The sequence below is a fragment of the Rhopilema esculentum genome, chromosome 11 (genome assembly GCF_057945365.1).
Source record: "Rhopilema esculentum isolate cy_ngs chromosome 11, ASM5794536v1, whole genome shotgun sequence".
Taxonomy (NCBI): domain Eukaryota; kingdom Metazoa; phylum Cnidaria; class Scyphozoa; order Rhizostomeae; family Rhizostomatidae; genus Rhopilema; species Rhopilema esculentum.
In genome coordinates, this window is record NC_142825.1 from 8,927,269 (window position 1) to 8,943,432 (window position 16,164).

A 16,164-nucleotide genomic window follows, 5' to 3' on the forward strand; every position below is an offset into this window, starting at 1 on the left:
TCATGTACCCTTTGGCGAAGTATCTTGTAACTAGTATTTTGAAACGTTATATTTGATACTCTCTTGAGGGTGTCGAGTATCTTGTAATAAGATATTCCTTAGAGTATCTTGCCCATCTCTGATAAAAAAACAGTTAAAATTTCTCCCTTTGTTATTACCGTAAACCCCAAGAATTTGTTATTACCATAAACCCCAAGAAAGGTAAAATTTCCCAAGAATTTTACCTTTATTCTTAAATTTACCTCGGCATGTTCTTCTCCCACTCCACGTTAGGTTCCGGTGGCAACTTGCCCGACTGTCACCTTCTAATTCAAATCCATCTTTGCATCGAAAGATACCATAAGATCCGGGTGTATATTTCTCGGCCGTTATATACAACTTGGAGTTGGTAAATTTCTTCGGACAAGTTCGAATTTCTGAGAATAAACACAATTAGTTGAACAAAAATCAAAGCACAAATTTAAATAAATACGAAATAATCAATTTTATATCTCTTACATATATCTTTCTTACGAGCCCGGGTTGAATACGGGCTAGGTTTTGGTGAAATTGTACGACAAACTTAACCATTCGTTTCCAGATCCAGATCGAAAATAACTTATGCACGAGGGAATGATTCTATTTTTCAAAAAATTAAGTTAGGGGTCTTTGACGTAAAGGTTTGAAGTTCCATTTCATATCCCACCATTAGAGTTCATAAAAGATACCTGAGCAAAATTTATCTTCATATATTGTTGTATGCTATTTCTTTGGGTTTTTCAGAAAAGCCCCAGAGATTGAGTACTAATGCTTTAAAACTTGACACAGAGTACAAATTTAGTTAATTAGAGGGTCCCCTAAACACGACATTCACTAGGGACCTCAGACCACTCCGTTCGCCCCTGTATTTAGGTAGTTGATTTCTTTGCTTTGCAGACTTGGAATATACTCTATGTAACTAAGCACATCAGATTTCGCCAGAAAAAATCAGCTGAACAATCTGCGTAGTCATAAAGTCTTAGTGCGATAGCCAACAGTGGACTAGGTATAAGTACCAAGTCTAAATAAATCTTTTGGTGAAGTTTTAAAACTAGGTAGGTCTACATTTTAATTTACCCCATAGAAGACTAGATTAATTTATTTTACATCGAATAATCTGAAAAACCCTACAAGGAAACAAAGTCCATCAAATGAAGAAAAAAAGAGACATTCCTCAATGAATTTAGTGAGTGATTTGTTTGACAGCAAACAATCTGAAGCATCTTATAGGGGGATCAAGTCCAGCAAAAGAAGGAGATATAAATTAATTAACAAATATCTTGGAGAATTTAGGCAAAAATCAGCAGACAACTACCTTCATTTGTTTCACAGCGAACAATCTAACGTTTTCTTTACGCAAATTAAGTCGACCAATAGAAAGAGAGAGATACATGCTGTAACACATGTAGACAGGGCTCTATGGTCGTGAAGAAGAAACCTTTTGGGGACCTTTACGGAACGCAAAGATTTTGCAGTCTGCAGCCCTTGGGAGTATTTCTAGCCCTGACATTATACTATCACAAAAGAAGATAGAATGCCCAGGTTTAGCAATTAAATAGTGTTAAGTTTCAAATTTTTCTGACCTTTGCATTTTGGGACTTCACCGGACCAATCTAATCCAGAGCAAACTTGTCTTTTTCCTTTCAATTTGAAGTTATCATTGCATGAATAATCAGCATCATCGCCACTTTTGTAGTCCAATCGAGGTATGCCCTTGCCATTTTCTGGATGATCTGGCTGGACGCAACCTAAAATAACAAAGTCTTGATAATATTAAAGAGTTGGCTCTGCATTAACCTGCAATTCCTGCTAACGATATGTTGCTTTTGTTCTAAAGGCGAAATTCACTTTTGCAAAAACCATGCGAGATTTCTACCGAAGCAAAAGATTCCCAGGGATATTCAGGTAAAACAATAGGGTTTCCACAAAAGGTGGGGGGGATTTCCATGGTTTGATTTGGCTCTCGCTTGGTCTCATCGGAATTTCTCGCCTAGGCAACGGTGCCAAAGGGATTTCATTCTATTGACAACAGGGACCCCCTTTTGGTAGTGTTGCCATTAGTGAGGTCAATATCGCCATGGTTATGGTAAGAGATGTCATGGGTTTAGTCAGTGATGCCACGGGTGTGGTCAATTTTGCGATGGGTGTGGACAGACATAGGCTTAATGCAAAACAAAAATAAATCGAAATTCCAATATATAGGTGGTTCTGAACTTCGGAGAATCTGATAGACTGAAAATGCCCTGTTGAGTATAGTAACAGCAATTCAAGATTATGCAAGAAAATTTATCAAAATTTAGGCATTTTTTATTGAAAACCCTTTTCTTCCAGTTGTATTTTTTCTGATAGTAAATTGTATGCATTTTCTAAAAAAATTAGCCTCAATTAGTCTTTCAAACTATAATTTATTTTCCCACTTTAAATCAAAGAGTTATAATAATAACTTTAATAATAAAAATAGAAGCATTTTTATTATATTCTTCTACTTACAAAAGTAACTCCTTTTACAGGTAGTTACTGTCGGCTAGCCTGATTACAAGATAACTAATTTACAAAAGTTTTAACGTACTAATAAAATTTTTTGAGTTCATAGTATTTTTAGAGTCAGTTCAGGGTTCGCCCAAGTCTAATTAAGCATAAAGAATATATAACAAGATTACGTTGTGATTAAAAATAATAACCTAGTGATATAAAAACTCCTGAATTCCTGGCGACATAAAAGCTGACATGCTCAGAAGATTGCTCTTCTTGGAAGCGCTTAAATACTGAGAAAAACGCTGTCTATCAAATGAACACACCCGATCGTGTCCATCGTTATTGATTTAAGGGGTTTTTCTCATTGCAGTAAAGAATTGCATCGCATCTGCAGGACTGTGTAATGAGAGGTGAAGTACCAGGCTGGATGACAACTGGTCGGACTGCCTTATTAATGAAAGACAAAAACAAAGGAAACGGAGTGAGCAATTACAGGCCAATAACCAGTTTACTATTTATGTGGAAATTGCTCACTGGTGTTATTGCTGATGATGCGTATAAACATATGCAGCTCATCCATCGATAGAAAAACACGTCATGTATAGTCATGGATAAAAAAACACGATAGATTATATGACAATGACTAGAATGGACCATCCACAGAGTGAGGTAGACAGGCTATACATCCCTAGAGAAGGCGGAAGAGGTCTCCTTAGTATTGTAGAACGTAGTGTATCCCTATTTGTAGAACAGTCAGAAGAAAGGCTTTTGAAAATTGCTAGGAATGAGAGGATTTTGCAAGGATTTGATGAGCCTGTATCAGCAGCGAAGAAGCAGAAAAGGGAGAAAAACAGACAGTGGAAGGAAAAGCAGCTTCATGGCAAGCTTCTAAGATAAACTGTAGAGGTTAGAAGCGAAGATACATGGAGATGGATAAGGAAAGGCTACCTGAAGAAAGAAGCTGAGGCCATGATACTTGCAGCGAAGTAGCAAGCCCTCAGAACCAACTGGATAAAAAAGAACATTGATGGACAAGGTGTTTCGGAGAAGTGTAGATTGTGTAGGGGAAGGGATGAGTCGATTGCACACCTGATAGCAGAATGTTAAAACTTGCTCAGAAAGAGTATAAACAAAGACACGACAGCATTGCCAGAATTGTACATCTAGAACTATGCTAGAAGTTTGAGTTCGTAGGAAAAGTTAAGTGGTACAACCACAAACCTAAAATATAATGGAGAATGACTTTGTGAAAATTTTTATGGGGCTTTATCATCCAACGAGACCATGTCATCCAACACAGAAGGCCTGACATTGTGATGGTGTACAAAAATAAAAGAAAGTTTCAGATTGTAGATATTGCTGTACCTGGGGAGAGAGAGTGGAATTGAAAGAGCAGGAGAAAATAGAAAATTATTGTGAGTCAAGACGAGAAGTGAAAAATATCTGGAACATGTCTGAGGTTGCAGTTGTCCCGATCATAGTTGGAGCCCCAGAGGTAACAGCATTGCTGGGGACTGGAATGATTGTCAGGCATTGTCAGGCAAGTCCTAAAGACCTAAGGTTGCTAGGTGCCGTGCAGAACAAGCACATAAACGTTGTCAGTAGCTCTAGGGGAAGAAAAATCTCTGGTTTGAAAACCAGGGTAGGCGAAACTTTTTAGTCCGGGAGGACAGTCCGTCTAGTGGGAATTACACGAAAATTTGTATGGGTGGATGATTCTCTTCGGCCTGGCCAGGCATATCATCTAGTGAAGGCTACACAAACAATGACATCCGCAACCTGAAGGTACCGTGCCGATATAGGTAAATGGCCGCTGCGTTATGAGGTCACCGATTGCGGAATCTGGTAGAAGTGGCGACCCTATCAAAATCATAGCCTTATCTAGAGACCTACACAAAAGCATAGCCGGGCGTCTCTAGACTGACTTTATAACCCGTGCGTACACAAAAACGATATATAAGAGACATAGATCAAAATAAATTCCAACGTTAGAACATCAACGACAACGAAATCGAGGTCGTTGATTTATGATGAGAATGAAGGAACATGAGATGATTTGTATGAGAACTCTTCATACAGACAGATCATTACTTAACCTTGTTGAAATGAGAGTTGGAGATGACGTAGAATCAGAAGCAATACAAATAAGGAATGCTGGACCAACCAGACCACAGGGAAATGAAAAGAAAACGATGATACTGTGGTTAAAAATAACTTACAGGACGATAATGGTATTATAGCTATGGAACTGAGGTTCGAGGAAATCCAGCTTTCCTTAACACTATCTACAAAATAAATATTGAAGAAAGAGAGCGGCTCATGAAACTTAAAAAAGAAGAAAAAGAGCCGAAATCGATAGAGCTACATGATTTTGGAAACTGATTGGTCAACCTCAACAGTCATGTGCTTGTGTTTCTGATTGGCCTATTTCCATCCATAACTAGGTATATATATTTCCTAGCGTAGAGTTTTTGGTCTATGTTCTGACGTTTTAAACTCTGAAGAGTGTCAGATGAAAAGCTTTAGTTTACTAAATGTTTGCTTTTGCCAAAGCCATTATAAATATACTAGCTTGCGTGATGTACAGTGAAATGGAATATACAATTTTACTTGAATTCCTTGATATATTTCATTATTTATCCTAAATGTACTAGCTTGCGTGCTGTACCTAGCTTGCAAGCTACTTTAGAGTTTTACGACCACAGTTTAACTCCCAGCCCAGTGGATGCCAGAGCTGCCACTTAATAGGAGAGCAGTTGTATGTTCAGTGAAAATATTGCATCGTTCTAGGATCTGGCTTTTTGCTTTCATTGTAACAACAGATATTTTAGAAAGGGAATCTTGGTTTTGAATATGAAAAGACATACATCTCCAATTTTTGGGGAACCCTAAGATCTGTTTGATAAGTGCTGAGAGCGAATTAAGAAATGCTCTGCTGTAAGATAACTTTAATATAGTGGGATTATTAATATTTTTGCGACGGAGTAGCTACAAATTCGATTGTAGATTTAGTTTGTGTTTACAGGTAGGCTGTCATCCTTGGAAAATGGCAATTAGTCAACAATAGTGGAAGGGCATAGTTACCAGTTTTGTAGACAGAATTTCTCCACGAGCCTCCACATTTCCCTTTTCCATCTGAGCATAGTTCTTTGCAATCAGATTCCTGAGCCCTACCGTACCGGTTGTAATTGTCACCGCAGTTACACTCCCTTCGAAACTGAAGACCAGCATATGGGTAACCCTTTTTTTTACAGATTTCAATGCACTTCGAGATGAACGTCTCGCCAGAATTTAACGAATAAACATTCAAATCTCTTTCATCGGGTAATGCACGTCGTGCCTCGTCTCTGAAACACCCAACATAACGGATCTTAATCTTCTCATCCATTTGTATCTCTGTAACAGAGACATAAAAAAGGTCATCAATTGATCCAAAGACTTATCCTTTCGTATAAGCAAGCAAATACACGGAGAGAACTACAGTTCACGAAATATTCGAAACAGTTCCTCAAAATGAAGTTCAAATGAAAAAGCTGCATGTGTGCCTGCAGTCACTTTTCTACGTTCGTTTATATTTTCTTATAATACCTTCCAACCCTTCAAATACTTAACGTGTATAGAAATTTCTTACAAATTTATTTTTGCATTGTTTTAAATACTTTTTCCTCTGTTTAAGTACATAGCCAGAGTTTTGAAAGTTTAGGCACAGTTTCCCTGTTTCGGCACTAAAAAGTCGACAGTTGATCCTTTAAACCAGTGGTTGTTGTGGAATACGCTTATCGGAAGACATTGTTGAGATATGTTACTTATTCAAAATCAGTAATGGGACTGACCTTCACAAATTGGCTCGTCACCACTCCATCTTGCACTACTCAAGCATTTTCTCTCGCTAGGCCCTTTTAATTGAAAGCCATTTTTACACTGATATGATACCTTGCCACCATATGTTAAATCTTTTCTCGTAACGTAACCGTTTAGAATACTTTCTGGATAGGGGCAGCTTTTCACTACAATAAATGTCAATGTGGCATTCAATTTTGCATCATTTGCATTCAACTTAGTTAACTGTAATACTACAACTTTACTCAAAATAAAATTTTTCGAGATTAACGGTTTGCTACGTGCGAAAGTCAGAGCTTGGGCAAATTATTCGGTTATAACGCTCCCATCTCTCAGTGCCAAAAAAACACGTGAAACTTTTCTCATAATTTCAAGGACATCATGATTCCAGTCAGTATACTTCGGTCGATTTAGAAACAGCTATGTCGTTGCCGTCATGGCAGTTATCCGCTCAGACATGGAAGATAAGGCAATTTATATTTTTAATCTCTGAGTAACCTTAACAAATTTTATTGCGATGTAGTGTTTTCTGTATATATTAAATAAGATTGAATGTAAATAAGATTAAATGAAAAAACTGAAATCCCGGTTTTCATTGACGCTTTTGCAGTTATCGTTTGTGCCGTTTCGCATATAAAATAGCAATCAGTTTAAAAAAATTACATCGATATATCTCTTGCACTATATCAGTTTTATGCTGATCAAATTGAATTTTATCAGAGTTAATTTCACGAGGGATGTTGTAGAATTTGATTTTGCTAGGGGTTCTTATTTTAGCTTATTTGTATTATTCTCATTTGGGTGTCAATTGTCGTGCATCAATTTTCTATTCAAGTCCTTATGTGCTTCTTTGATGCCATTGGGAATAATGGAGAAGAAGGAGTTCTGTAGTTTAGGCTTCTGCACAAAAATGTGGGTCCCTTGGACTCAGATGGGTGTGTTTAATTGCTTTGGGTCGGGATTATCATGCTTATTTCGTATGCTGTTTCCACGCTGTTCTCTTCTCTCGTCCCTCTCTCCCCTTTTGATATCAAGGGTAGTGTGTTTACGTCACGGGATTCTTACCAAAGTTCTTGTTGTTTTTCGTTCAGGAAAGACTAGGCAGAAAGAGGCGGGATCTCGCTCAGCCGAATTTCCCGGCCAACTCATGTAAACGCAAATTGCTGAGTTTCCCGCCTGAATTGGATAAAATTGCCTGACATATACACGTGTCGTTCTATGTGCAGCGTTTTTTCCTCAAAAATCTCACGTTTTTTGTATCTTCAGTGTTTTATTGATCCTGTTTTTTTCAGCAAAAAGCTTTTCAACAAAATACCATCTCTTGTTTTTTCATAAGCCAAAACAAGAGCACAAATTCCTTGCAAATGGATCAACAGCAAGCTTAAACATAAATTTATCATCAAAGTCCGTCTCAGATTGTTGGAATTGTTTGTTGAAACCTTCCTGATGCAAAACCTTTAGATTCCAACTTTTGAATGGCACCAAACACATAGTACTTCATTTTTTTGAATAAATTTTATCCCGCCTGCCCGAGTTTCCCGGCTACATGTAAACACTGGCAGTTAATTATCCTGCCTTGCCGGGAAACTCGGCTAGCCGGGAAACTCGCCTCCGTGTAAACAGGCCCTAAGGTCGGACTGGTGCAACGGCTCTCTGGTAGGGAAAAGCAAATTTTTCTTGTCCACTCCCTGCCAAGAACTTTAAGCTGCTTGTACTTGAATCTATCAAGCTATATCATAGGTTAGGTTTTTTGTATAAGCAATTGAAATATTAAGGCTAGGCAACAGCTACTTCATATGATGTCATTCAAAGAGGGAAAAGACACAGGAGCATCGAGTTACCTCGTATAAATGGCAATTACAATATATTTAACCATTTTATATGGCTAGGTTTTTGTATGGGTTTGGTGAAGCAATTTGTGCCGATGCACCAACGGCCAAAAATTTTTTCCTGCGATGAGGGGATGTAGCCTCAAGACTTGATTTGATGAGGGATGTGGCAACGTATTCTGAGGGAGCATTTTCATTTTAATTGATCGAATGGATTTGTTGATGTTTTTTCTCCGAGTAAGAAATTAAAAAAATTACAACAATACATCTCTTGCACTGAAGTGGCATAAGTATTCGTCCACCAATTAATCAATAAAGGTGTAAGTGAGATCACGCCAGATAAATAAGCCACCTTTGGTCGTCTGTCGATTGCCCTTGAGTAACAGGGCATGTATTATATTTGCCTCTTCATTTAGAAATTATGATTTTTGAAAATTTTACAAACCTTTGCATGTAGGCGCAGAGCCAATCCAACCATGTTGTCCACACTTCTGATTTTCGCCGTTTAAATAATAGCCTTTAGAGCAAACGATTTCTGCTTTGTCGCCAATATAATATACTTTTTCAATGATTCTGCCATTTCGAGGTTCACGTGGTTTTATACACGCTAAAAGTACAACACATCGTAAACTTTACGTGAGCATATGCAGCAGACAGGGTATTAGAGGCTTTCTTCGACAAGGAATAATGATTGATAAACCTTTCTAGGGGATTGTCGAAACATAGGTTTTTTAAGATTGAAACCATCACACATACAAATAGGGAGTAACGAAACTGTCTGTGCTGTTTACACAGAGGACTATAAACTATAAACTAGTGGTCTTTGCAGAATACACCTACAACCGGGGTTGCCAGATTGGCTTTCTTCAGTGTTGAATTGCTTGGAGAATTTTGCCCTACTTCTTACATTTGGCCTTTTTCAGCGAAAATTCAGAGCATATTTTATTGATACAAAATTTGACACAATAAGCAACAAACAACCTTTAATTGAAAGATAAATACTATACATTTAAACCAAGATATTATATATTATCACCTAATCTAATGATTAGTAAAGGAATTTTATCAAAGCACAAAGTTTCCCTGTTTCCTGTTTGAATTTGGAAATTATTGATAGAGAAATTTCTGATTTGGCCTTTTTATGTGCATTTTGGCCTGAGCTAGTCACCGGTCTGGCCTTCTTTTGTAAATGCTCATCTGGCAACCCTGCCCCGAACGTGATATCAAGATCGATGGAGTTACGAGAACAGTATAATCTCTGTTGCTAGTTATTGGAAACTCTTTAAAGTTATTGCAAGCTATAAAAAGTTTAAATCTCTAATTTTCAATTTTCGCTAAGAATTTTAATTTGTTCGCTTGTTCATGAGCCAGTCTACAATATCCCGAACAAAAATGGTTGAGACTTTTCATGGAAAGCGTATATTTTCACTTTCCTTTCAAAAATAACTTCCCCCCTCCCCCAATTCAATGCAGTGGTGGCGCCAGGGGAGGGCTAGGGGGGCTACAGCCCCTCCGTCGGAAGCATCTAGCCCCCCATCGGAGGAAATTTTAGATTATTGTCGGAGCAAATTTGACAAAATAACGTACGAAAACTGCTTATTTTAGTCATTTTAGCCTCCCTGTCGGAAGCTCCAACCCCTCTGTCGGAAGATTTCTGGCGCCACCTCTGATTCAATGTTGAATGCATGATTTTGAAGGAGAAATGATAGAACTACAAATCCAACATTGAATCGGGGGAAAGGGGGGATTCGAGCTTACAGGGGCAAGGTAAAGTAGAAAATTACAAAAATTGCCTTTTGTCTCAACATTTTTGTCCGGGATTGTAGTTCCTAGGATGTCCCGGTGTAACAGGGTCTTGCACTTCAAAACTCGCATTCGTCTCATATTCATATGTACTTCGCTTATTTATGTAATTATTCTTTTTTCGTTGCTAGTATATATATTTTACGATATTTGTAAATAGCGGAGCTAATTGTTATGGACGATCACAACGATTTATCACACAACAAGGTCTCATTTCTTTCGACTCAAGACGTCCTCTCGCACAAGTCTGCGCAATACAGCGCCAGACCATTACACCGGAGCAGGGGAGGTTCAAGAGCTCATCATAGTAGTTTTATCTGGGATAATCGTTAACAACATTCATGGTATTTTAGAAAAGTTTTAATATCAGGAGGTCAAAGAACAGAATCCAATTTTTCACGCCATGCCATACTTGGTTAGTAGACTAAAATTTAAGGCCTTACAACCTTAAACAGGGGAAGTTAAAATCGGATGCCTGTCTGAAAATTGTAGCTAGGACTGTCCTCATTTCGAAACTAAGCCATAACTCTTAAAACGAATTAACTTTTAATGCCAATGAGGGTTAATTTAGTGAAATATGCCATTTGTTGATAGTAGGAGGCACGACCAAAGGATAATGATGGTTATGTAGAATTTTCTCAAAGTTGTAGAATTTCGACCTTTTTTATAATAAGGAAACAAAAAACAATTGATTTTGAAGTGATGATATCATAAAATATATTGTTGAAACATTTAAATGTTGACCATCCCATCTGAAAAAACACTACAGGATAAACTCTGAGAACAAAGACCACAATGCTGAGAACAAAGTTTTAAGATTACAGTTATTTGACAAGGAAAGCGAAGGAGTTTGTCAGTACTCTTTCTCTTTACGACGACATTCGTCAATTATCAGTTATAAATACTGGTTATAATCTACCGTTTTACAAAATGCATGTATTTTATAACATTCGTGTTAACATGATTAAATTCTGAAATCACAAGAATATATTTTATCACGTCATCAGCTTTTATTCTATAGGCTTGTTTGAAGAGCACTTTTAGTAGCTTTCCATCCAATAATAGTACAGATTTATACGAGGTAGAGATTCTGTACAGAATTATCATATGTTAGAATTATAAATAATTCTAACAAAATTAATACTGTTTCGTCTACTTATATTTTTATTCATTTTGCTTTCAATTAGAAACACAAATTTTAGAAGAACTTAATTAAACAAAAAGAAATAAAAGGCCAAAACTTTTATTTTCTGGCTTTGAACAATTGACTGGGACTCCAAAACTTATAACCGTTACGTGGAAAGTAAATACATAGATGCCAAAATGTCCTAGACACTTGACAAGTTAAAATTCCTTAGTATTTACTCTTTAAAAGCATACTTAGATAAATTTCCACAAAACTCTCAATTCCAAAACAAAGAACAATTCCAGGCCAAAACTTTAAAAATAATTTTTCTTAGACAAGCTTTTATTGTAGATGAACTTTTCAGTATAAAGGTTGGAAACAAAAATATATTCATCACTTACTCTTCTGTAAACACACTGGTTGATCATGTGACCATCTTCCATCACCTTTGCATTCCAAAGACCTCCTTCCATTTATCACATACCCATCATGACAATCAACCGAGGCACGTTCGCCGGGCAAAAAACTTCCTTGCTTATCAGGGATAACTTTACCGTCAGCAATCACAAAAGAATTGCACGTTATCACTGAAATGTGATTAAACTACATGAAAGAGACAATTTCAAAACTAGACATAATGCAAATTATTCAAAATGTTTTGCAGATATTCGAACGTACTCATAAAAATTTTAGAAGGGACATTCTAATTATTTAATTTTTCCATAACATAGGTAATTAAAGTGGTCGAAGATTCAAATATTGTAATCAATGTGCCTAGTGATGTTTCTGTGATTAATGTATTTCTTGTGATGTTTGTGATTAATTTATGACAAAAATGTGATTTTTTTCGAAAGCTTAGGTGATCTTAAACAGTGAGTTGCCCCTCAAAAATAATAATACGAGGCAGTTTAAAATTGCTGAATCTCCTATGCTTGAATACAAGAGTGTTTTCAGAAAGGAAACAAGTTGCAAACATACTGCAGCCTGATTTAGAGATTCTAACGCCAAACCTATAGAATTCGAATAGATTTCGAATATTTTTGAGGTTTTGAAAAAGTTTCTGAACAAGGACGATCCCCAGAATACTAAAAACTCAAAATGAAAATTGATTTCTTATGTTGATGTCATGCAAGAATTTTTCTACTAGATTAACAGCATTAGTTTTTGTGATGCCTTGCAGACCAAATTTCTTAATAAAAACACTGCTTGGGGCTAAGATACTTTCAATTTCCTTTGGAATTTCGTAAAAAGTGTTCTTGAATTTCTATTGTGAGATCTTGGCAATAGAAACTGTTATGGGATCTTAGCAATAAAAAGCTTTGAGCCTTACCGACACATTTTGATATCGCTCCGTCATATTCCCAGTTGTCACCATTGCAAGTGATTTGACTGCTACCTTGCACCATATAGCCGTCCTTACACCTAGCACTTTTCTTTGCTCCATATGCCGTCGAAAATCCTTCAAACTGTCCATTTTGCAAATGTGGCGATGCTCCACAAAGTTTGGCTGTGAAAAAATACCTTAATGTAGAATTGTGGTTTTTATTTAACGTTGCTCAAAATACAACAGAATGTTAAGCTGTGAAAAAAAACAATTTCCTCTAATTTCTATTTAGCGTGGCTTAAAATACAACAGAATGAAAAAAAATTTGAGGTGGATCTATTTGCACAAATTCTATTTTGAGCGAGCAGTGATACTTAGGCACAAGTAAATGAAAAAAAGAATATTGTTAAAAGCTTATAAATGCATTTATAAGTACTCAATCTTACATTTTAAGATAAAGGATTTAATGTATGAAACGGTTAGATTTATCACATATGTTCGTTACTCATACCTGTTGAATGCCCGTTTCGGTAAACATTTCCGCAATTTAGAGAGAAAAATACATCTTAAGGAATCCACAAAAGATGAAGCGGATGCCACAGTCTCCATTCATTTTAACAAAGATAGCCACACACCAGCCAAATGAAAATCACTGGACTTTGCTACGCACCTAATAACAACATTCAACGCAAAACCCTCGAGAAACATTATTTTAAAACTTTGTACTCTTATTCTTAATTACCTCAACAAATTATTTCTTTCCCAATATAGCTATTATTATTCCCATCTCGTCTTACATTCTACGTCGTATTCCTATCACGTCCCGTATGTTGTTTATCTTTCGATTTACTCTTCTATTTTCTAGCCGTTACTCCTTCTATTCCTTTAACCTGATGAAGAGCTATGCTCGAAACGACGTACTTATCTTTCATTTGTGTACAAAGTCGTTATTTAATTGTATTAATTATTGCCCATTCTTCGACGTACAACATGCTCATCTACATCGATTATCATGTTTTTGACTCAACTGACCTTCACAAATTGGTCTGCTGCCACTCCACCTTTGATTACTCAAGCAAGTTCTTGTTGATAACCCTCTTAATCTAAAACCTTTCTTACATTCGTATGTTATCTCATTACCATACGTGTAATAACTTGCTATCACACGACCATTTGTAAGTTGACCCGGGGATCCACAGCTTTTTGCTATAACAAAAATAGAAATTACTTATTCTATGATATATTTCAGAAGGTTTAGCAGACTAATGAAAAACTTTAAAGAAAGCTGAAAAGAAGTTAAATAGCAGCTAAATAGATTTTACATAGGCAATCAAGTTTCGGATTTTTTTTCATTGCTTAGAAACTCATCCCTGGTAAAGACAAATGCACATTGATAACGCTTTCACTAGCAACTTATGAACGAACCTTTCACCCCCAAACTTGTTGGGCTTGTTACGCCCCTGAAGGGAGCAGGGGGACTGGTAAAATCTCAATCCTGAGGGAGTACAGAAGGGCACCGTCTGACTTTTCGGCCAGAGAGGAGAATCAAAATACACTAATGACGCTTCCATCAAGTGCAGCATTTGTTTATAATAGAAATACATAATACATACGCCTGCACTGAAGTTTTGCTCTCGACCATCCATTCCCCAAACAGTCGATGTAAGAAGACCCAAAGGCGCCATATCCTCTACTGCAAGCAAGATAAACTCGATCCCCATACGTGTAACGGTCTTTTTTGTTTCTTCTGATAACGGCATTCTGTGGGGGCTTAGGTGATGCGCAACCAATCACTATAAATAATAGGCATACATAGTTTGAATAAGCAAATGTTACGGCGGCCAAGGAATAGGTCATAATTATTCATATTTATGTCTTCATTTCCTTTCAGGCGTTTTGAGGGGGTATGGTATGATATGGTATGGTATGATATGGCATGATATGATATGATATGATATGATATGATATGATATGATATGATGTGATGTGATTGTGATTGTGATGTGATGTGATGTGATATGATATGATATGATATATGATATGATATGATATGATATGATATGATATGATATGATATATGATATGATATGATATGATATGATATGATATGATATGATATGATATGATATGATATGATATGATATGATATGATATGATAGATATGATATGATATGATATGACATGATATGATGATGTATGATATATGATATATGATATGTGATATGTGATATGATATGATGTGATATGACATATGATATGTGATATGATATGATATGATGTGATATGATATGATATGATGTGATATGATATGATATGATATGATATGATATGATATGATATGATATGATATGATATGATATGATATGATATGACATGATATGATGATGTATGATATATGATATATGATATGTGATATGTGATATGATATGATATGATGTGATATGATATGATATGATGTGATATGATATGATATGATATGATGTGATATGATATGATATGATATGATATGATGTGATATGATATGATATGATATGATATGATATGATATGATATGATATGATATGATATGATATGATATGATATGATATGATATGACATGACATGATATGATGATGTATGATATATGATATATGATATGTGATATGTGATATGATATGATGTGATATGATATATGATATGTGATATGATATGATATGATGTGATATGATATGATATGATATGATATGATATGATATGATGTGATATGATATGATATGATATGATATATGATATATGATATATGATATATGATATATGATATGTGATATATGATATATGATTTATGATTTATGATATATTATATATAATATGTGATATGATATGATATGATATGATATGACATGATATGATGATGTATGATATATGATATATGATATGTGATATGTGATATGATATGATGTGATATGATATATGATATGTGATATGATATGATATGATGTGATATGATATGATATGATATGATATGATATGATATGATATGATATGATATGATATGATGTGATATGATATGATATGATATGATATATGATATATGATATATGATATATGATATATGATTTATGATATATTATATATAATATGTGATATGATATGATATGATGTTATTTGATATGATATGATGATGTATGATATATGATATATGATATGTGATATGTGATATGATATTATATGATGTGATATGATATATGATATGTGATATGATATGATGTGATATGATATATGATATCACATCATATGTTTCCGCTCTTCTGTGCTTTTTTCAAATTTCAATCATTAGCAATTTCAATCATGCACTTAACCTTTGACTAAGTTGCCCCAACCATATATACAGATCCATAAAAGTGGACAATAAAGGAATGGTTATCTGATGAAGGTATTCATTAAGATTTCTTGAAGAATATAATTAGACAAGCGAGCAAGCGCATGAAACTTTTGGTTGACTTGGTTGACACAAATCTCAAACACGAAACTTAATTTCTTATCAACAGTCACACCTAACAATTTTGTGACTCTCTCTATGGCGCTTTTACCACCGAATATCATTAGGTGGCATTTGACATCATTAAGCTGCAAAAAGCTGTCTGATAACCATTATATCATAAAAAAATCATTTTCTGCTAATGTCGAGCAATGGTATCAGGATGGCATGAAAAGATTAACAAAATAATAGTGCGATTAACAAAAAGGAAGATGATTTTGAAAAAAGCAAC

The 16,164-nt window shown here is 35.5% G+C and overlaps 1 protein-coding gene across 1 annotated transcript in view; it reads right to left on the reverse strand.

Annotated features, from left to right (window-relative positions):
* LOC135694085 (sushi, von Willebrand factor type A, EGF and pentraxin domain-containing protein 1) overlaps nucleotides 1-16,164 on the reverse strand; it is a 37,102-nt gene that overhangs the window by 12,544 nt on the left and 8,394 nt on the right. Inside the window, exons 6-14 of the mRNA XM_065212756.2 lie at nucleotides 14,029-14,208; nucleotides 13,448-13,621; nucleotides 12,422-12,598; nucleotides 11,493-11,678; nucleotides 8,608-8,769; nucleotides 6,327-6,500; nucleotides 5,578-5,889; nucleotides 1,602-1,766; nucleotides 243-416 (exon numbers count right to left, since the gene is read on the reverse strand). Coding sequence (XP_065068828.2) covers nucleotides 243-416; nucleotides 1,602-1,766; nucleotides 5,578-5,889; nucleotides 6,327-6,500; nucleotides 8,608-8,769; nucleotides 11,493-11,678; nucleotides 12,422-12,598; nucleotides 13,448-13,621; nucleotides 14,029-14,208 — 1,704 coding nt within the window. The remainder of the gene's footprint in view (nucleotides 1-242; nucleotides 417-1,601; nucleotides 1,767-5,577; nucleotides 5,890-6,326; nucleotides 6,501-8,607; nucleotides 8,770-11,492; nucleotides 11,679-12,421; nucleotides 12,599-13,447; nucleotides 13,622-14,028; nucleotides 14,209-16,164) is intronic.